The 23,956-nt window shown below is 36.6% G+C and overlaps 1 protein-coding gene across 5 annotated transcripts in view; it reads right to left on the bottom strand.

The window, feature by feature from the left end:
• Positions 1–1,035: 1,035 nt before the first annotated feature.
• Positions 1,036–23,956, bottom strand: part of TFDP1 (transcription factor Dp-1) — a 37,671-nt gene continuing 14,750 nt past the window's right edge. For 4 of the 5 annotated variants that reach the window (XM_058018333.1, XM_058018332.1, XM_058018331.1 and 1 more), the window contains exons 4-12: positions 14,369–14,475; positions 11,347–11,468; positions 9,775–9,940; positions 9,435–9,581; positions 7,338–7,406; positions 5,906–6,057; positions 5,182–5,348; positions 4,534–4,615; positions 1,036–2,359 (exon numbers count right to left, since the gene is read on the bottom strand). In XM_058018333.1, the coding sequence (XP_057874316.1) occupies positions 2,212–2,359; positions 4,534–4,615; positions 5,182–5,348; positions 5,906–6,057; positions 7,338–7,406; positions 9,435–9,581; positions 9,775–9,940; positions 11,347–11,468; positions 14,369–14,475 (1,160 nt within the window). In that variant the 3' untranslated portion in view covers positions 1,036–2,211. The remainder of the gene's footprint in view (positions 2,360–4,533; positions 4,616–5,181; positions 5,349–5,905; positions 6,058–7,337; positions 7,407–9,434; positions 9,582–9,774; positions 9,941–11,346; positions 11,469–14,368; positions 14,476–23,956) is intronic. The other variant, XM_058018334.1, reaches the window with a different exon arrangement.

Below are 23,956 nucleotides of genomic sequence, written 5' to 3'. Positions count from 1 at the left end.
AAGAATCAAAAGAAAACTGTCAGAGTCTTTCAGCCTTTTTTCCCTAACACCCCTCTACTCACTCCTTGCAGGTATATCTTGGATCATACACTAGAGAATGTAAGGGCAAACTGGAATAATTGAAGTTCCTCTGCAAACTGAATTGCCTTTCAACATCGAAGACAATTTGAATCAACTGTATCATCCACAACAAGAACCCTGTGTTTAGCATTAGCACTGCAGAGAATTGCCTCTTCACTGAGAAGAAAAACATCCAATTAGCCTCCTCTCCCCCAGATTTTCCCCAGTCCCGCAAAGTAATTTGTTTCATTCATTCATGTTACAAGGTCTGATACAATTTGAAAACCTTCAGTGTGTATCAGCTGTTCTATATTAAAAACATATATCCCCACACAGATTTGTCTATGCATAATCCCTTCAAGAAAAAAACACACTTCACATTTACCACAGGGTTTAAGTGCATCCAGGAGCCCCCACCACAGTCAGCACAGTTATTAATTCTTTGCAGGAACTCTCTGGACATTGTGGAAGTATCAAATCCTGCCTGTGACAGTAGCCTGCAGTGACTGAGCCAGCTCAGTAGCCTCTTACAGGTGAGAGCAGAGGATGTGATCTGACAGAAGGGTTTAAAAAGGAAGCAAATGAAAAGTAGATTAAAAGCTTTTTGGAGGACATAGGAACACGTGACAGAAAGTTAGGACTGAGGAATATGGGATGGAAAGTTAGGACATTAGGCATGGGATTTTAAACTGAAGCTAGATAGGAGTACTAAGATCGACCTGTCATGCTGAGGAGCAACAGTGATGAAATAAGGAGGTATGAAAGAAGAGAATATACCAGGTAAGTTATTGCCTTTTGCATCACAAGTTATCGAGAGCTCTAAGGGCAAATTACTAAATCAAAGCAAAAACTCTGGGCCCTCTGTAGCACAGATGCAGCATCCCAAGACAGCTAATTCTAGGTCTTGTGACGAGAAGTGAAATGTTCTAAAATAATCCTAGAATTAGAAAAACCACAGAGCTTGTTAAAAATGCCCATGCGCGTTTTATTAATAAAAACTAACAGTGCCAAGGTTAAACAAGTCAAACAATTATAGTCTCTTTATATTTCATAAAATATTACAGAAAAGTTTATTTGTGTTTCAATAAAAAGACTACTGTCTTAGAATAGGCAGCTGACAGTATTTGTGCAGTTAATTGTTTGTGAATAAATTTAAAAAGACTACCACCTGCCCTGAAATTCCTTTTATAAAAATGAACTATTAAAAATGATTGACAAATTTTGAGTTAAAAAACTTAAAACATTCTCTATATTTAATTTCAACTTTATAATAGATTACAGGAAGATGCTTATGAAACAAATACAAACATTTGTTTCAGTACATGTCTTTATATGATAGACTTATAAGTATGTAAACAACTATATAATAAAAAGTTTCCAAAGACTGCCTGTAAGAAATCAGGCAAATTTTACCATAAGCAATAAATCATTCCAAACCTTCAAGACATTTTATATAGCTGCACCAACTGGCAGTAAACATTTGCCAAAAACTTTGTAATTCATATGTCCCAACATACAGTGAAAAGTATATAAACTTGATGGAATCATAATGTTAGATATAATTTAAGGGAAAATAAGTTCACAACAACATTCCTGGAATTTAACATGTAAAAAAGTAGGACGTATCTTTCTTGTTTGGTTCTTTGGACACTGCATGATTAACAAAAAACACTACTACATTAGCTCACTATCCCTCAAAAAGTGGCATAATCAAAATACACTCCAAATAAATTGCCATTCAGTGTATTCATTTTCCACAGAAGGATAGCATTTTATTTCTCAATGATGTGTCTACATTTTCTTTAGCAAACTTTGAAAGAACATTTGGGGCAAAATTCTTTTTCCTTCAAGTAAAAAAGAAATCCCAAACAAAAAACAACCAACAAACCAAAAACCCCTAAAACAAGAGTAAATAAAGGCTCTGCATTAACACACTGGTATCAAAAACACACATCCACACCACATTTAAAAATATCCTACATAAAACAATCCTTGTTTGCTTATCAGAGGTGCAATTTCTAAACTCAGAACTGCTTACCAATATTCTCCTTGGGGGATGGGGCAAAGTAATTTGAGACACTTCTCCCTAGAACAATTTATTCCTGAAGCCTGCTGAATTTTAACAAAAAAATAGTCTACAAGCAAAGGGCATCAGTCGTCATCATCATTTTCATTAAAATCATCGTCATCATCATCGTCATCCCCAACATAAGAAACTGGTGTTTCAACTCTGGAGCCACTATACTGAGATCCATTGGAACTTGTAGCCAACATTCCATCTCCACCATTGGAAAAGTCACTGAAAAAGAAAAAAATCCAGTTGGCATTGTTTCACGATCTCTCCCTTATCTAGTCCATTCCTTTAATGAATCTGCCACGGCCACTTTATAAACTGTCTTTAGTGTATGTCCAAGCTGTCTCCAAAAGGTGAAACAGTCTCAAGTAATTTTGAAGTGGTTTTTATTAGGTTTCTTCCTTTAGTTTTTTAATATAAAAAATAAACTTTATCACAGGCACTTTATAAATATGTTTTTCAGGTTTCTTCTAAAGTACATTTAGTGTTAAGGCTACAAAGCCAAGCTCTTTAGTATTTTTGTGTAGCACTGAACACTTGCAAGTGAATCATGTGTTTCAGAGTCACTAATCTTGAATAAAAGACCTGGAAAATTAATAGCTTTTCCTTAACTCCTTGATAATACTTAGCAAACTGTCATGTGCTGTATTTTTAATTTGAAACTTTTCTTCTCTTTGTGCAGTATTTTGTTTTAATAGAGCCAGAAAATTCCTGCCTCCATTATTAATTGCTACTCTGCCAATCTATTTAATTGCCAACTTTCTAAATAGTTTGGTAAACTATTATACTTGACCACAAATTCATGACAAAATGGGGTTTTAAATTCACAAAAATATCTCCCTTCTAAGTATCAAAAGTACAAAATTATCTATCTCCCTTGAAAGACATTCATCATTTAAAAATTGCTTTCAAAAACATATTTGCTAGTAATTTTTTAAATGCTGATCCAGCTAATGCACACATTCAATCATGCACACTTGCTGCTGTATGGAGCCAATTCAATGGTCTATAATCACAGAATGAAACTGCCAGGGTACACCCTATAAACTCACAGGAAAAACATATCCAGTAAGACACCTGCAAGCACTTCTGCTGTTCTGCACACTTATTCAGCAGCAAGATACTAAGATATCTGTGAGCTGTAGGCAGATAACCCACAACAGGTCTGCCATAATTATCTGCAAAAGCAGTTTCAAAAGCAAAGAAAACAAAACAAAGAGATTATTCTTGTGTTTTTGTAAACTTTGAAAGTACAAACCCAAAATCCATTCTCCTCTCTTTTAGATAAAAACAACTGGATTTCATAATGCGAGTATCCTACTGAGTAAGGCAAACAAACTGGGATGAAAGTATTGGTAGCAGCATCTTCAGACTTCTGCAGACTTTCTTTAGAGACCTTGTTAAATAAATGTACAGCCTTTATTTGCCTTGGCAGCACAACTTGTCTTGCCATTAATGTTCATTGCTATTGCCATGAATATTCATATATATCCTATAATTAAATATAATTTGTCATGGCCCTTTTACAAACTCCTAAGAAACTGAAATGTTGGAAGTTCTTGTACTCTCACCAAGATAATGAACCCCAGTCAGCCTCTGGTTCTCTATTGGTCTCTGGCTAACAGTGGCCTATTCAAATTTCAAAGTCTTAAAAACACATGGTGCTCTTTTTCACTACCCTATGCTCATTACCACAGAAGGAAACTTACTCAAAACAGAGATTTTAGGTACTGTTCAGCATCTCTAAAGATATTTTGGCAGAATTCTCACTCAAGCTTCAGTTCCCTTGCACAAAACATGCAGAACTTAATTTAAGCATTTGTTACGAATGTCAAGCGTTTCAATGATCACAGAATCAATTAGGTTAGAAAAGACCTCAGAGATCACAGAATCCAACTGCTGAATATTTGACTCATTTTACAACCTTGTGGAGCTCACAGAAGGACATATTTTTGATTAATACACTAATAAGAAACTAGTGAGTAACAAAGTTGAATACTAGTTACGGTTTATCACGCTACCAGCTTCTGTGATTGCTGTTTAAAACCCAAAGGTCAAAATATTTTTTTAAGTTAGACACTAATGATCAAGGGTTAATCTTTCCAATACTCTATCTTTAGAGAAGTATCTGTTTTCTTGTCACAAACTCTAAACTAGAAAAAAACCCCAAACAAACACACATTCAAGAATAACACCATTCTAACACCTTTCCAGTATACAGGAAAGGATTTCCTTAATGACACTACTAAGAACCACCACAGAAGTGATGTGTGAGAATAAATTTAAAACACATACCTACAGCCTATTTAATCAAAACAGAACTTGCTTCATGAAGCATTTAATATCCAATCTCTTTGATGACCACAGATTTTAAAAACTAATTGAAAATTTCATCTCACCTGGCTGGAAATCTTGTGCCGTTTGATGCAGAACCTGATGAAGATGTGACATATACACTGCTGATTGATCCCTGAGCCATTTCTGTAAAACAAACAACATGCTTCTTCAGGAATCCTTCCAAACACACCCATCTAATTCAGTGGAAATGCTTCATCCTTAAAGTCCAGAAAAGGAGTCTTGCAGCCCAAACAACAAAACATATTTATGTACTATATCCAAATCAGCATAATTCTAAAAAAGGCTAGTGCAAGCAACAATAAAATTTCAAAATACATTTCAAAAAACCATTTGTTTTGAAGTAAGCAAGACAGATGATTTCAGTATTTGTCATATGCTTGCACTTCACTACCTTTTGCCTTTGCAAGTGAATCAAGCATAAATACTGTTCTCTTAAAAGAATTACATACTGCAAAGATCTACTTGTGTGGCTTAATGCAAAATGTTTTGCAAAGAGCAACACTCCACTCTTTATGAATCACTATATTATTTGCTCCCTAAGATACACTAAAAAGCAGACAAATTTCAGAACTTGACAGAAATCTTTACCACAAATCAATGGAAATTATCCAATCTAAGGTATTTTCATGTGTTTTCTTAGGGTCCTATATTAAGGAGGAAAAAAATCAACTTTTTTTGGTGTAACTAACCTGTCACATATGGTTGCAGAGCTTTAGGAACCAAACTCCTTGCAATTTTTAGGTCCTCTGCTGAACAGCTTCCAGATTCTAGCCCACAAGCCATTCCCATTCGTTTTAGTACTTCTATATCATCATGAATTTCAAACGTATTGTCAAAATTAAATAGATATTCAAACCTGGAGAGGAAAAAATGTCTGAATTAACTTCAACAACTTTAACTACCTTTCCATTTTCAGGAATTGCAGCATTTCAAAAGCTTTACACACAGTGTTAAGTGTGCTAATGACACATCACATTAAGCAATCAATTTTCAAGATTTATGTATTTGCTTGTGACTGTTTACATTCAGTTTTTATTTAGCTGATGAAAAATACAGCTTTTTGAAGCAAAAGTAGAGAACAGCAGCTCTGAAAGTGAAATCCATTTTCAATTCCACTGGCTGCATTCCATGGTGTTAAAGACAAAGGAGAACACTGCTTGGTTAAGTAAGATATAAAATGTCAAGAGAGATGCCTAGTATATCTAGATAGCAAGTCTTAAATAAGTTATCAAATGTGAATCAATTAGTCTATTGATTAAAAGAATATATAAAACAGCTGTGTGAAGTGCATGTTCTCAATATACAAAGGCACAAGTAAAGTAAGTTTGTATTTAACCTTTAACAAATCTACATGAACATTTATACAAACTCAGAGCTCCACCAAAGGCCAAATGGCAAACTTTGTTGGCTTACTTGTCATTTGAAATACTGCAGTCGATCACTGTCTTCTTGCTGGTGTTGACAATGATAAAAGGCAGATGGATGACAGAATTGGAGGGGGGAGGTCGGTTTGCCTGCTGCTCTGCTTGACGGTTCCGCTGCACCAGGTTCTTAAAGGCAATTTGCTAGAAAAAGCAACAGTGGTATCAAAGCATGAATGAAGCCTTTAGGATCATGTTAACAAAACTCCTAAGGATTCCAGCAATGATTGCAGAAGTAAATGCAGAAAAGGACAGTGTTTACCATATTTCTGCATGTTAAGATGCAACAAGAGTCACAGATCACAGTATTAAAAAAGGCAACCCAGTAAAACTTCACTGAGGAAAAAAAAGCATATTCTACTAACTACACCAGCACAGGTCCTTGGACAGATTCCTGGCAGAATGGAGAGAGAACAATAACTGGAAAAATAAATTTTCCCATAGCATCCTATCTCCTCTCCATTTACGCCTCCCTACTAGCTGCTGCACTCCAAAAAATGTTAATACTGAAATTATTTATATACAAAAAAAATTAATTTTTGGGATTTGAATATTTGGCATTAGGTTTCTGAATTACCCATTTAAGATTAGTGACTTTAACATCTTACCAAAATTGCTTTTTACAATGGAATGTTCCTATTTTAAAAACTAGCAATTTGAATAATTAAAAACCATAGAAACTCAAGTAATAAATCATACAGTAAGCTACTGAACAAAGAAAAATATTTTTCTGGTCACAAAATCAAATGAAATAAACAATAATTAAGACCAAAATCCAAAGCCAACACAGAGACTGATAAAAATCAGGCAGCTGTCTGTACTTTTGAGATTCTCATTCCCACTGTGTAGGCAACACAGCTACCCAGGAATACATTTCTGTGGACCAGCAGCACAGTGACTTGGGAAATACACTATTGCTTCCCCAGGTGTAGTAAGGGAAATCTGGGAAGGAGTTCAGCCACTGTTTCACAGTGGTCCAGCCACTTCCACACCAGTGGCAGCAAGTCTCCAGCAAGGCACAATGCAGAGCACCATGACAGACAACTTGTACAGTCACATAATTTTATCTGTGGATGCTAACACAGAAGAAAATTCTAGATGTCTGTATCTAGTTCAGTTCCTGAACCAAACTGGAAAATTCAGAGGGTATGGTATGAAATAGTTCTATCAACATAAATCCTATTTAAACATACTTGAAACTCCAAATAAACTCATCATAACTGATGGAAGGTTGATGGCATCCCCAACAGCAATGGCCAAGCATGGTCCCAGCTAAACTACAATGTTAAATAAAGCTGCATACACCTTATCCTGAAATTCACCTCTAGCCTTCCTAGAAGTTCCCATCCCTCAGACTGGGATAAAACAAGAGGAATACAGATATAAGTTACCTTGCCCTATAGACAAGAGTACCTTGACTGTACCTGTAGAATGAGTTCTTGTAGCTGAGACTGTTTTTGCTTTATTCTTTCAATTCTTCTCTGTTTCTCCACCTTAAGACAGACAAAAAGGACTGGTCAGTTTGTTGGTTTTAAGTAGCATTTTATGCAACATTTTCTCCCTTTAAAATCATTTCAATACCAGAGCACTGGAGGTAGGAAATATAGCAATCAATCATTAAGGTTGTACACATAATTTAGAGACTTAACTATCAAGACACATCAGTACTACCTATGGACACAAACAAAAAGCAGAATTAGAGCCCTGGGGAATAAAATACAACAACCTGTGAAGAAGATAAAAGCATCTTTGCAAACAGAATGTTTGAGTTATGCCTCAAAGGGTTACTGGAATTCTCTCAAAGAGGCAAAGATAGACAAAAAAGATCTATTTATGTAGAATTTATTGACAGTGGAGGTATTGGAGAAGATCCATCAAAGATGGTTAAAGACAGGAAGCTGCTATGGAGCCCAAGGTTAAGACCTCACAGTATTTAATATGTACTAAATAATAACAAAAGAGCTAAGAGACTAAAAGCTAGGAAATGCACAGCTTTCTTAGTGGATGAAGCTCCCCAGAGATTCCCATGGGGATTAAACTGACAGACTGTTACTCTAACAACAATCAGATTAAGGTGTCAAGGTGACAGAATCTGCTGGCAATGCTGGGTTACCTGGCATAGTAAAAAGAGTTTGTCATAAAGCAAACTCCAAGTGTCTTACAGCATTTTGTGATTACATCACTTAAATTATTTCTGGTAAACATAGTGTGGTATGTGTGAGAAAACAAGCTAATGCATGCACACTTTAGAAATAAAATGACATTCAGTAGAGATCTAAAATTGCAGTATCTGCAAAATCCATCAGCTCACTACACTGTGACAGCCAAAAACTTGAATTATTAGGCAAGAAAGAGAGTACCAAACAGGAATTATCACTACATTACTCTATGAAGCAGAACGTTTACATCTTGAATTCTGTAGGTCTGATGGTTCTATTTCAAGACAACTATATGAAAGAGCAATCAGGATCATCAGTGATACAGAACAGATTTTACACAAGAGAATAATGAATAAATTAGGACTGTACTGAAAGGAGAATGAAATAATGGGGAAGAACATGAGAGAGATCCCTATAAAACAATGAACAGGATGGAGAAAGCAAATAAGGAATGACTAGTTCATCATCACTTCCAATTAAAAAAAATATTCAGCAGATATCAACATATCAAGATGTTCAAAACCAAACAAAAGATATGTCATAAGAAGCTTCTCATGCACCTGAAACTCACTGCCACAAAAGTAATTAAAAAAATAAATGAAAAACCAATTATCTGTATCAAACAAAAATTAGAACCATTCCTTTGTAGATAAGGCACCCAAATACTTTTGTTCCACTTTCCCCCTAACTTTGGCACCTTCTCACTGACATTTTTTGTCCTGTTGAAGGAGTTTAGACTTATTAAGAATAAATACAACGTTCCATTCCATTCAGATGAAGTGAATTTACTCCAGGAAACCTCAGTAACTTTATTATCCTGCAAATCTCAGGCCAGTAAAAAAATCCTGTCAGAATTCACGAATCTCTTTCAGTATAAAGCAGTTCACTTCCTCCCCAAGACATGCAATAAGAAAGTCTGACATACTCACTTAAGAGAATTGTCACCAAATGTAAGACCTGCAGCATGGAGATGCCTATATGTACTGACCTACATGCAACATCTATCATCACAGATCTACTGTCTGTTTGACATCTGGAGAAAACAAATCTTCCCAACTCCCGAGTACCACTGTTGCAATGTTGGAAATACACATTAATTTTTTACTACCTTCCACTCAGAACCACTTCACATATACTTTTAAAAGCTGTATTTTTGACATAGAAGAATTAAACACAGACACATTTGAACAATCTGGAAGTTGAAGAGTGTGTGTTCAGTATATTAAAAATAAAGTAAAAAGAGTCCAAAGAGGACCATGTTGCTACCTCAGAAGATTATAGGCACACATTGTATGGGAACATATTGAAGCTGTAAACATTTACTCAAACACAAAGCCATTGTGAAGTTCCACATGCACATACCTCCAAATTCTGACATTCCTGAGCCGAGTTAGTAGGTAGACCAATCCATTTGATTTCCTTTTTCTCCTTAGAGATAATGTTCATGGCCATAAGGACATTTAAGGCATCATAGACACGTCGTCTAATATTCTTCTGGTCATAAGCCTGCTGTAGACACAGTGCATTAATCAAAAATATACCTGTGTCAAAAATATTTGAAAATAAACATATTACAGCAAATGGGTAAACTCAGTTAATATCTGAACTGTTTCATTTAGCAGTAGGAAAAACAGAAAAAATCTCAAGAGAAATTTCTCTTCCCCCATTCAGTTCACATGTAATTGACTTCCCATATACTTACTGATTCATTTGGTGAAATGTGATTATCAGTGGTAGTGAATTCTGCAACCAACTCGTCTGCCACCTCATTGTATGAGGTGGTTCCTTTTCTCTGTACCTTCTCACAAACCTTCATAGAGAAATGACGTAAACCCTTGCCATTCTTCTCGCCTTTTTTGTTCCGCTTCCTAAATATACGTATAATATATATTTTAAGAAGATTTCAACTTTGGAATATTTGATGTCTCTTTTTCAAATACAGGCACACTGCTGTCAAAAACCCAAGCCTTCCCTTTTCTTCCATTTCTTATCCCTTACCAACCTTCTCTCCTACACTTTTCCCCCTACATTTTACAATATTTACACACAATTATAGTATCTTGATGCTGAAACACAATATAAATTTATTATTTTGGCAACTTTTCTAGCTTCAGTAGAATCACAAAATCATAGAACAGTTTGGGTTGGAAGCAATCTTTAAAGGCCATCTAGTCCAACCCCCTTGCACTGAGCCAGGGTATCTTCAGCTCAGTGAGGCTGCCCAAAGCTCTATCCAACCTGACCAGAATTCTTTCCAGTAGCAGACAATAAATTAACAACAGGGATATTACTTGAAGAAGTCAATAAATAAACCTTCCAAACTTCAAGACAAGAAGAGATAAGGGGATAAATACTAGAACATGAAAACTGAATCAGAGGAGAGAATTTTTTGTCCTTTTAAAAAATTTTTATTTTTAAGTAGCACATAGATTGAGCATTTTCTATGAAATGTGATACTGATACTGACTGAACAGACAAAGTCTGGTATTGGTTGAACTCACTAAACATTATACTATTACTAGAACACAGATTTGAAGTTATACAGTATATGAAATTGCTATTAGAACTTCCAAGTTACAAGATACAAGCAGTATAACAAAGTTTTCTGCTTTGTGAAGTTTTTAAATAAAAATATCCTTGTAACCAGAGGGAAAATACAAGTATCAACAAAATTAGTTTCAGCAAGGGGAAGTCTCAGTTCTTACATCTCATTTCACTGTATAATTCCAAAGCAGAAATCTATTTATGTGTAACAGGCCAATAATAAATTTAGTCTTAAAGCAACTACATTTAACAAGATGCCCTTAAAAACAAGTTTGCATGAAAAAACACGTCAAAAGAATGCATGCATTGTATTTAATACTTTTTCTCAAAAAGGAGTACATTCTTATTTCAAGTGGCACTCTGGGATATCCTTGTTCAATCAGAAATACACCATATTTTTCTGAAAATACAGCAGCAAAGAGAAATCATAGAATCAAGTCTGACAAATTTCTGTGTCCTTTTAGGAGCTAAATTCTCTAAAAGTTAGTAATGTCAGAATATCTACCAGAGCTTACAGAAAATATTCTGCATTCTTTTACAAGAAATGAAGAGGCACTCATGGTGTGAGTACTCCCTATTTTAGTACAGCAGACTTCAGTGGTGAAGTGCTCTTGATGAAAAGGAAAAGACTTTTGCACACTGCTAGCCTGAGGAGTACATACACTATCACAACACTTACAACAAAAGTTCCAACACTTTATTAATCCTTTCTAGCTTTCATTTTGCTCACCCAGCAGACCAAGGTGAAGAATCTCCAGTCTGGTTCTGTGATGCAAAATGTGTGTTAGGTGTGTGTGGACTTCCTACCAGGATGGTGTTCTGTGCTGAAGGTCTCTGAGGTGTACCGATAACCTACAGTGAAGAAAAATCATGTGGAAAATGGTAAGAATTCCAAGACATTTGTAAGTGACACAATTGAAATGATGCATTATCCAAACACTAGTACTTTACATACTTCTCTTAGATGCATCTAATTTATACACACATAAAAAACTGACTACAGCTAATATAGTTAGTGCACACCCCAAGAGTTATGGGCATTTATATTTTAACCTCCTTCAATCAGGTTTTCTTGCTTGGTGGATTTCTTAACACTGTTCAGCATAACTTAGACATGATCAAAACACACACACACTCTCTCCCTCCAAGGAAAATGGGGGGGAAAAGGGAGGGAAAAAAACCCCTACCCTACCAAATTATGTATAAGGATGCTGCAGTAAATTACAGTTAAAATATGAATGTAAAAAAATCTGAAAATCAGTAAAACCAGAGAGAAAATGCAGAGCTTTTGCAAGAACCCTCTCTCCTGGTGTCAGCCTCTATCACTAAAGTCAAAACTACTGTGTTAGACACAAGAAAGAATAAGGGTGACTTTTTTTCATCACTGCAGTGAGTGACATCAAATTAGGCATACCCATTCCACTGCAAACATGTTGAGAGCACACACTTGGCTAAGCACAGTCTTCCACCCTCCATGTGAATTGTCCTGAAGATGTGGTAATTTGACCATAAGTAATAATAACATACACATAGAACTGTGCCCTCCTATCTCTGAAACTAGCTAAACAAAACATCCACTTTTGCAGGTGATTTTATCTCTGAATTGTTTAAAATGTAACTTTCTAGAAAATATGGATTTAGAGGGAAAAATATATCCTATAGATTCCTCTTTTGTAGAAAGATATACCTACTTTTTTGGGTTACATTGACCTCCCAGTGGAGACAGCTGGCTGCATCCCTGACATCAGGTAAATGAAAAAAACATCAACCAAACCTAAATCCATAACCATCCACAAGCTTGCCATATTTTCCTGCAGATACATTCTGTCTGAGCAGCAAAACTTAATTTTTCTTCCTCAAGCCATCTTCAACAATTAAGTCTCAACAAGAGTAAAATACAAAAACTGAAAATGAAACATTTCATGTGTGAAAGTTACATAGATGGTGCCTAAGGTAGTCTAGTGACTGTAGGATTTCAGCTATCTCGAAAGACAAACAGCTGTATTTTTTCCTAAATGTTCTCTTTATATTATGCCACATCTCTGAGCAGTTAATGTATAAATTTGTTATATCACAGAATGACAGAATGAATAGGTTGGAAGAGACCTTCAAGATCCTCAAGTCCAACCCATGGCCTAAACCATGGCACCAACTGCCATATCCAGTCTTTTTTTGAACACATCCAGGGATGGTGACTCCACCACCTCCCCAGGCAGGCCGTTCCAACATTTTATCACTCTTTCTGTGAAAAACTTCTTCCTAATATCCAACCTATATTTCCCTGATGCAGCTTGAGACTGTGTCCCATATCCACTTCTGACAGCCAGAATATCTTAGGTATGCCTTTTCAGGAGCATTGTACCATACTTGAAATGTTTCTGTCTCTTATGTAAAGCCAAATCTCCTCTACTGCTTTTCATAAAGAAAACTTAGAATTGTAGGAGATGGCATGAGGGTGGGGAATGCTGGCACAGGACACATGTGAACCTGCTCACTTTATCCCCATGAAAAAAAGTACTGTCAGTTCTGATACCAACTGGTCTGGCTCACCAAATGTCTCCAAAGAGTGAAAACCACCCATGTGCTATTCAAGTAAATAGATTATATGGAGAACTGAAGAAAGCTGTAAACTGGTTTCTATTCCCTAGATGAATTGCCAGAAGACTGCAAGAGATGATATAACACCTTGCTTGCAGAAAGTCCCACTCTCCAATTCCCAGCCTTACTAATTCCATGAGCAGCCCCACCACTGTACCTCTAGAATTTGTATCACTCTGCAATAAGATGAAAGCCAAACCAGAACAGGGGCAGGGTTGAGGAGGAATATAATTACAGCTGGAGAAAAAACAAACTGGCAGCAGCAAACCCTGAACTTCGACTGCACTCAGAACAGTCCTGAAATACTCAATTCTAGAAAGGAAGAAATGAAGTGTGCACAAATTCACAGGTTCATTTCTAGAGTGGGACAGAGAAGTTTGATTAACATCCACTCTACATTCAAAATCTACTCCGCTGCTTTCATATGAAGAAGAAGCCCAAATATAAGACACTCTAGTTCAAATGTTGATATGTTACAGTTGCTTTCCAGAAGACTGAGACTAATTCTACTCAGATCACTGAATTCTAATTTTGATTACTGAAAGAATTACTATAACCTATGCATTATCTATTGCATTATTATAAGATTCCTTAGAACATCTAATTTCATATATCTCACACAAAGTTTAAAATAAGTATTTCAGCAAAACAATATTTAAATTAAGAACTAAAATCTAGTTATGCTTTCAATTTTATTCCATCTAGCTCAAATTTCCACAAAAACACGTTTATGGACTTCATTTACATTTCCCTATGCCAGATTTCAGAGCAGAATCTGAAAGAGGAAAGAGACATTGATTTTAAATGGCAAGACTAACAAAATGTGAAGCCACCTGAACACTGAGGTAACTTCACGTTCATTTGTGAGTCACCTTTGAACTTCTTTACACAATACATATTTTTTTTTAACCTAAGTCTACTAAAATTAGAAACAAACTTATATTATCTGCCCATCATGAGTGATACAGACTACCAGGCTACTTCAGATTTGCTGTATATGTAAACAATAGGATAAGCAATAAAAAAAAAACTAACCAAATAATCAAAATACATAAACAAAAACCCCAAAACAAACAAAAAAACCCCAACAACCAAAAAAACCCCCCACATCCCACAAACAAAGAAACCAAAAAAACCCCACAAAGTGTCCTTACCACTTGTTGTGCAATGTTGACATTAGACTGTCCAAATGTTTTTGGCAGGAGCTGTTTTCCAATTGTATTTACTGTAGAAGGATGAACAGCCAATAGAGAAACAACCCCTAAAACAAATACAAGCAGAGAGCTTCAGGTCAGCACATTGTAGTATTTTAGCAAATAGTCTCATCTATACTACCAATGCATATTAATGGAAACTAGCCCTGAAACATGTAGTCTCAATATAAATGTAGCATTTACACATTTGAAGCATAAAAAGAAATTAAAATTCACAGTATGTTCTCTCAAACTTTCTTCTATGAAAACTTACAGGTCACTGCTTTAATATGAGTATGTTTCTCGTCTTCCAATTTTTCTCTTAAAGCAGAGTAATAGAGACAACCACCATTTAACAATAAGCATAATCCTCTTTTTCTACCCTTACACTTTGTGGCTATTGAAATCATTTTCAGTATCACCTGACAAACATGACTAATGCCACAGCATATGGCATAGCCTTCTGAAACATGTTGATCTACAGGAGATAAAATTTAGCTGGAACAGGCCTTTCCAAGAGAATATTCCCAACTTTCATCTAAGTCTCCCCCCTACAGCTGAAGGCAGTGAATTAAAGAACAAACAACCCCAAGAATCCATTATTTCAGAAAAATACATGCAACTCAGCGGCCTGACCCTGGAGGAAAGGTTGTTCTCTCTCCCTGTTCATAACCTATACACAATCAGCACTGGTAGGTAAAGCAAGTCTTAAGCCATGTAAAAGATAAATCAACTACAAAAATAATAACCCAGGTATCTGCTAGCAGACTGATGTTCCAGAGGAAAGAACCCCAAACCCACCTATTCAAAACAAACAAAAAACTCCCCAACCAACGACAAAACAGAGCAAAGAAAAAAGCAACAAAGATTGACTACAGTAAGAAAATTATGAACCAACCAGTCTTAAAATACTGGAGACTTTTTTTTTGCCAAATCAATTGTCAAGGGGTTGTCAGGTTTAGCAGCTGTTTCGCTGAGATGACTTTTGAAGATGCCAATGGGGTCAGAAGGACTTGGTACAACTCTCATTCCTCTCTTTTCTTTGACTGTCCAATACAGAAGCAATATTATATATATATAATATATATATTATATATATCTATATATATATATAAAATGAGCATTTTTACAAGAGTTGTATCAAGAGGGTTGTAACTGGTCCTTAAGCAACCCTCTTTACACATTCAGGAAGTCTACAGGAAATCTGAGGACAATTCAAATCTTCTTTAAGGCCTTGCTTTCCAGCAGGCTGGTATTTCCCAGCTGCTATTACTACACCATGTCAAAGTGATAGCTTCACGTAAGAATTTACTCTCAGTGATCAATCTATTCCCAAACAGGATGCAGCAGCACGTCTTTCTTCCATTACGAACCAGCTTCCCAGTGCTCTTTCAGAAAGTCAGCAGCTACCCAGTTTGTAATGTCTGTTATACCTTCCTGTCTCTCCAAGTACACGCATCATATCATGACTGGAATTTGTTTGTTCTTCCTCTCTGTGGAATACAACAAATCAATATAAACTACCCTGCCTAGTAGTGCTTGTGTAGCTTCTTCTCAGCTTCCTGGAGGTTTTTTTTTTTAACTTCTACTCACTGCTTTAAAAAAATTCAGTGCAATCTGAAGACTGTATTTCCAGTATAAAAGACTGCTTTCCAAGGTTAAGACATCTCAACTATTTGATATCTCAGAATCACAGAATAGTCTGAGTTGGAAGGGACTCACAAGGATCATCAATTCTAATAACTGAGTGAATGGCCTATACAGGAATCAAACCCCCAACCCTGGCATTATAAGCACCATGCTTTAACTAACCCTCCCTTACTTCTCATGGTCATTGTTGCCCATGCTTTCTAGTTCTCCTGCCCTTTCTTTTGCAGATCCAGGCATCCCTCCACTACCAAGGAATGCAGTATGCTATTTACAGCTCATTTACTATTTTATTCCCTGGTCCTTTCCAAGTAATTCTCAAAATTCCCCACCAAACACTGATACCACATTTTCATTAATATAACCTATGATGACTTCAAGACCTTTCTTCAGCGCTAACAGCTCACTTGAGATACCCATTGTACCAAGTTCAGTTTTCACCAATTATTAACCCATGGGAGGACCATCCCATTCTATCACACCTTAGCTTAACAGGCTGATTAAGGACCTTGATAATCAATTTTTTTTTATTATTTTTAAGAAATTCAAGGACATAATCCTGATTAGATAATCCTTATCCACATGGTTGTTGACTCTTTCAAAGCATGACTTTGAAAAGAAGTAACTGCAGACCCTGCCTTTTCCCCTCCCTCTAGAAAAGCCCTGTTGAAGGCCACTCTCACATATGTCCACACATATATTGCTTCTCTGTTAGATGCTCTGGGCTGCCACAGAAGATGACTTACTCATCTGCCATTAGCTGAGCCATTCCCAAATCAGTGCAGGCTATGCTGCTCTCTTTCCTTCTGGTACTATATCAATTATACACATACTGAGTTACAAGGATAGAAGCACCATTGCTAGCTCCTTGCAGACAGACAAGATAGACAATTTTCTATAATGAGTGCTACCCATTCACATTATGAGTATTTTTCTACAACAGCTTCCAAATATTACTTCAGTAGGACAACTTCATAAAGAACAATACTCCCATAAGATCCTCTAATCTTCACATTCACTCAAGAGAATTATTCTGGTATGTTTTAAAATAAGATAATTCTTTATGCTATCATGTTGTTCATTAAAAAATTTTACACAATCAACAAAGACAAAAATGTTGTGCCAGTGTCAGTCAAGACAAGAGCAGAGGCTGGGGTCAGTGGTTAGGAGCAGATGCTCAGGAAACATCAGGGGCCTGGGCAGGCCATAAGCTCTGGGTGACCCAGAGGTGCTCCCCTATGCTAACAAAGACTTAAACACATCCTGGGCTGCATTTGGAAGTATATAACAGTAAGTGACTATTCCTTTTCTTTCAGCACTCCTTACACTGTCCCTGGATGACTCTGCTCAGTTTTAGGGCCCAAGGTGCAAGAGAGGCACCGGCAAACAGGAGAGAGTGCAGCAGGAGAACACCAGTGTGCCTTGGGTGTTGGAATATGTCCTGCACAGGGAGAAGCTCAGGGAGCCTGGTGCATTCAGCCTCTGGAAGAGGTTAAAGTGGAGCAAGGGGTGTTATATGCAGAAATCACTGCCTTCAACTGTTAAAGGGAAGTATAAAGATGACAGAGGACACAACAAAAGGAAAAGAGGGAACAATCACAAGTTGTTACTTGTGACAGCCAGGGAAATTGCCAAAGGCAGTGCACAGCAACAGGCTGCATAGGAGATTCCTTGGTAATACACAAAAATTCAAGAACTGAAGGCTCTGTGCATCAAAGCTGATCCTGCTTTGAAGGTAAGGTTTAAGAGATGGCTGCCCGCCTCCTGTTACTAATAATTTTATTTTCTGAACAGAAATAGCTACCTTGCAACTAAAACATCCATGGGAAGGAAAGAGCACACATTATGTTTCTTTGAATTTTTAAATTACACTAACATTTCCTGTAGTGCTGTGCCAGAGTTCATTTGTGCTACTGAGCCAACCTGGCTCTAATCAGAAACTACAAGGTTCATCTTTCTGTACAGCACAAACTGACTGGCAAGGAAACATAAATGTAAGTGAAAGAATAGTAACACAAGCACCACTGTTCAAAGCAAAGTCAACTTATAAAAGCTATCATGAGTCTAACTGCTCAATTATACAGACAACAACACTTTTAAGAGGATATTTTCAATGTCTCTGTCCAAGTGCATTCTATTTTCTCATTTGCCTCACATGCAAACATTTTAGTCATATTCATCTGCATTTTCAAAGGCTCATAATATGTGGGAGGTTTTTGTTTGTTAAATACAAGCAGAAGTAATTTTGTCAACTTAGATTTGCAAGTGACTGACAGCTCAGTTTCTCAAACAAATCTTGCTACTAATTCTTTAATTACTGTTACTCAGGAATCACTGCAATCCCTATAATCCTGTATTTTGTAGACAACATACAGTGTACATAACAGCATGTAAAAATTAAAACCACAAGTTTGTGAACAATTTTAATGGCATCAACTCTTCTTCCTTTTCAAAACAAATTATTAATACTGCTAGTACTGACACATCTTTTTTTTTCCCTTGAGGAGTTTGAGAACCATAGGAAAATGCCATTTAGAGCAGAAAAAAAACAATGTATACAGAAGGATATAACTACTACTACTACTTATATTCTCAGTGTCACAAATGTTTGGAAAACTACTTTTAGTAACTTATAAGCAATCATTAAACCTAAAGGGAAGTAGAACTTCATCAGTATGATGTTCCAGAATACCTCCAAATACAAGATAATGATGCAGGTGGAATCACGGAGTAATGGCATAAAAAAATTGCAGATGGAAAGAAGCAGCACTCTAACAAACCTGTTATTATCTGTCTACAAACAAGGAAGTGCTCTCTTTGGTTACTGGTTAACTCGACCTTCCCTGGCATGTAAAAACAAACCAAAGAGTTTTACCAAAAAGAAGAAGTCCTTTGCAGAATTTGACAGTTTAAAGGACAGGTGATGCAGTTAATTAAGAACATTTTAAAAATCTTAAGATGACACAGAAAAAAGACACAGTATCAAAGAAATGAGTGCCCTCTGCAGACAGTGAGGTGGATCTCCTAAAAAGCTGACTGCTCCAGTTCTTGAAACAGTAGTGACTTTGAATTTGGTGTTCAGCATAGAGAGGATGGGCTGAAGTACTCCTTGCCTCAGGAGCAGAAATCCCACTCATTCTAGATACTCTACCATTTTCTTACGTAATTTACCTTTATGTTTTCTTTACTTGAGAAAAAGAGAGCAGTCAGCAGAAAAGCAACTCAGTTCCCTTGTAATGCAGTCTCTAACAAACTAAGTTCTGTCATACAATAGACATGACAATATCCTGAGAGATGATTCCCCACATGTCACTCCTGTGACACTGCAGTTGCTAACATCTCTGTCAGGAACACCATAAATATTTCATGTTATTTTATTAGTTAGTTATATGCTAATTTTCAGAAAATACAGAATTCTTTTTAAGGGTCTCTGTGCGACAGTACACAAATTATTGTCTCCAGTTGTGTGCCAAGCCAAGTAAAAGCACCTCTACTTACTGAACAAGCCATACCATCATGTTATACAGCAATTCTGAACTTTTGTACTGAAATCCATGTTTCCCAGTGCATAGTATTCACTCACAACTCAGACTCCTACATGATTCTTACCATCTTTACATATGACTAGTAATAATTCAGCTATTACAAACCAGTTTTTCCAAGTCTGTGTTGAAATAAACTGGGGTCTACTTTTAGACTTTCCAAAATTCCATTTCTACTTCCAGAAATAGTTTTATTTCCTTAGCTTGACTTTAGACAGTATTAATTGGATTTACCTCAGCTGCAGTAATATAGATTTTATAACCAATTTCAAGCATCTGTTTGCTGAAGCATAATTCATGGTGTTCTGAAATTGATCTCTTGTTCTATTCCAAAGGTACAATTGCAGTCACTGTTAAAAATCAAGGAGTATGAATTTTCAAGTAAAAGTAACAATAACATTACTCTGCAAGTTTCTTGTCATAGAAATAAAAAGAACAAAACAGTCTTATAGTTAGGCAGTGTTGAAATACGAGTCTAAACACACCTTAAAATGTTTGACTTTGACGTTTTCAAATCTGAAATGTAAATATAATTAAGCTATAAACTGTGAACCCTTTTTTTAAAGTGTAAGCAGTGAAAGGAGCTAGAGACATACCTTACAAGCATTTTCTGATTACATACCAATAATGCCACCTACTGGCAAAAGAGAAGATCCAACTTTTCTTACTGAGTAACTTTTAAACTAAGAGCTTTAATTTCTCAGTGTCTAAAATTCATTGCCAAATAACCAATAGAAAACACAAACTCATAAGGAAGTTTTACTAGTTCAGCCCCTATTTAAAATTCTTTCTATCCTTCCAAACCATATGTATTTGCTAACTGTCAAAATTAATTAGCCAGTTGGAAACTACCTTCCTGGTTACCAAGGAAAACAAACCTTTCACAGCAATAGTGTTTTTTCAGGGCTATATGGAGTGTTACACTCCAGTAATAGAAATGCACAGGGGTATTAGAAAACACAGGCAAATTTACAGGCAACTTCTTCTGGAGTTTGCACAAGCACTGGAGGAAACACAAGCTGCCATCTCATTTCTACCACAAACAGGCTGATACCTCCTACTTCACACTAGAGATGGTTTTGAAGCAATACATTTTTAGAGCATTTTCCCAAAGGTATTTTATGTGCATGACTAATTTATTCAAAACTGCATGCGTTACTCATTATTAACAAACCTTCGTGGGGTCATTGTTTGGGGTTTTGGGGCTTGCTGTGTTTCTGTTTGGGGCTTTTTACATACTGTTTTCTCCTCTTAAATAACAGTCTGTCTCTGCTTTAAAACACAAATCCCTAATCTGGAGTTCATGGCTGAGAGCAGTCTTTCTGAGATCAGTCTCTCCATGAGATACTGGAAGCAGGTCCCCGTTTGCTAAAGCAAAAAGGTTTTCTACACTGGTACCCTGTTTCTGTCAGCAGACATCAATGAACAGTCAGGAATGAGTGTATGGATAAGACTTGCATACAGAGATTATTCTGTAACATACCCTCTCTATCTGATTCCAAATCTTTAGGACTTTCTGAGCAAGAGGTTGTTCAGCATAACTGTTCAGCAAGATGGTGATGTTCCCTCTTTATTACTCATCTAAGAAACACCAGCAACATAACCCTATCACCAAAACTCAAGTCTGAAAAGAACTTATCCAGTTACCATACTTCTGCCAGTACAGATTAAAAATTCACAGAAGCTCATTCACAGCCCATTTTGAAAGCATTGCAACAAATCTGCTCAGGTGTGAGAACTTTTGCATCATAACTGGTTTTGACCAGAAGAGCCAATCTTTGCTTATCTCTCCTACTTGAGTCATATACCTTATAGTCACATACCACTTAGTCACGTACCTTACAGACTGCTGACCACAATGTTATAGAACTGTTTCACCAACAATATTCTGCTCTTTCTCTTTAACCCTGTTTCTGCAAGCACGTCCTTATGACCCAGCACACAAGTAATTTTTTGTCCTCTACCATCCCCCTAAAACCTTTATTCCTCTGACAGCTGAACTCCTCCTCCTCCTTTCACACCTGGCTGGCAACAAGTAGGAACTGAAGCCAAGTAAAAGATGGCTTGTTGGATTTTCTTCTCAATCCACTGAGTTTCAAAGGTGGACTTTTCCAAAACTATGATGGAATGCACCCTCTGGTATTACTAGTCCAATGACTTTGAGAGCTGTAGGAGCAATAAGAAGCATGAACTTCAAAAAGTAGCCAGGCTCCTGCATTTTTCCTCAAGAGCCTGCCCCAATACGGTTGTCAAGGGCAGCAGATTGGGCTAAACAAACCCCTCATCTGACACAGCAGGGAGATTCAACCCCACAACCAATATCAACCATGCAATGTACTCTCAATCTCTTCTTGTGATTGACTTGCAACTTCCAGAAAAGAAATATAAAGAAAAATACAAAATTTCTTTCCTTAAAAGAAATACAAATCCAAAGGGGAAGATGAAGAAAAAAACAAAACAAAAACCCAAACAAACAAACAAAAAAAAAATATCAAAAACACCTTTTAATGTTGACCACCAGATAAGAACGTACAGATTTTTTCCCTAACCACCTTCAACTCCCCCTAAAAAGTACACCAGATACACTTCTGCTACCCTATGGAAAGCTTACTTCATGCTTGTTCTAGACTGAATCCTCTCCATCATGAAATTAAGAGAAATTTTGCACAGATTTTAAGAAATAGCAGAGGACAGTACTTTGCTGATATAAGGGCATGCAGTGCAGACAGCTACTTTTAGAGAGAGCCATGTACTTTTGTGTGTAGTTGTCAACATCAACATTTAAAGACTGCACAAAACCCCCTAAAAATTATAAAAAGGTGGCAAAGGAAAAAAGCACTACTTTAGTGAATAAATCCTGATACATATCTGAGTACTTTAGTGACAAATAATTGCAAGTTTAAGCTCGAATTAAAACTACAGAGCCTGCACATGAAACACAGACAAGCTAGAGACAAGACCCACAAACTGATGAAGCTAAGAGAAATAGCTGTTTCTTCTCAATATTAAGAATTAGTAACTGTCTATTAACTTCACAGAACTCCCCTAAAAGCAATGAGCTGCAGAAATGGGCTGAGGACAGTTCAGTTTGCTGTGTTATACATTGAGAGTAGAGAGCATGACTCTCAAACTGGATGAAGTGCAGGGCTATAATAAACTATTTAATAACGTGAATTTATTTACAAAATTCTATAAGCAATAAAATGCCCTCCAATTTGAGCAGTTGTACTTGAAGATCTATATAATAATGGAAGAGTCATATTTCCAGTTCTTGCTGTCTAGACTGCACTGCTATGACTAGATCTCCACTGACTGCAACAGGGTCTAGACACCTCTGTGGGTGTAAAATGTACCCTCCTAAAGTATGTGCCCTGCAAAAATTCACTGTTACTGCCCACAGGGTTAGGCCATACAGTACAGCTGCTAAGGATCAGGTACCTACTTGCACACTTGTCTAGCTCAGGGGGGTGTGACTGTGTTTACAGAAATACACCTCTGCCAGTTAATGCCTGTCTTTACTCGACTCTTAGTGCCCCCTCCACCAAATGCAGAACAGGACAGATTAGTGGGATATCCCCCTTCTGTAAAGCAATGTATATGTTAGAAAAGGAAATGTCCAAGACAGAGTCTAGGAAGATGCCAATAAAATACCTGCTGTACCTAGTGGTGGTGACAGAAGCTAAATGGTTTCCTGGAATGGTATACAAAATACTAGAGCAGTAATACTAAAGGGGTTCACCTGAATTGGACTACAGGTTAATCTGGGAGTACTGGAGTATTCCAACAATGCTTAAAGCCAGTAGATTAGTCAACAGTAATGTTTACAGACAGTACACAAATGACTGTGCTAATATAAATTTCACCTTACTTCATACAGCCTATCAAAGGACATCATCTGTCACACACAAGAATAAAGCAAATTTTTATTATTTGGAAGTAACAACAAAGGAAAATGGCCATTTCACCAAAATATATTGTGAGGTGCCTATGAACCAAACATGATGTTGCACAGAAAAATTACTGATCTCTCCATACAAAAATGACTGACACTTCACTTGAGAGTCACACATACTGTTTTAGTCACTTGTATTCAAGAAAGTTGATGAAAGCAATCAAACAGGCCCAAAGGATACAATAAGGAAAACAGAGGGGACAAAGAGCACATCTGATGAGCAATCTGGGAAACAGTGGCTAGATGGCTGTCAAACTAGTAAAGACTGTTAAGATACTCAGTTGTTATTTACAAAGAATAGGCAAACATGCTGAAGAAAATCATTAACCTGATAAACAATTGTCACCAGCAGAATGCATAAAAATTGACAAGAAAATACTTTACTGGAATTAGATAAGAATTCTACAG

This window comes from Melospiza georgiana, chromosome 2 (assembly GCF_028018845.1).
Source record: "Melospiza georgiana isolate bMelGeo1 chromosome 2, bMelGeo1.pri, whole genome shotgun sequence".
Lineage (NCBI taxonomy): Eukaryota > Metazoa > Chordata > Aves > Passeriformes > Passerellidae > Melospiza > Melospiza georgiana.
The sequence above is the reverse complement of the archived record's forward strand: the minus strand, read 5'-3'. Positions and strand labels throughout refer to the sequence as shown.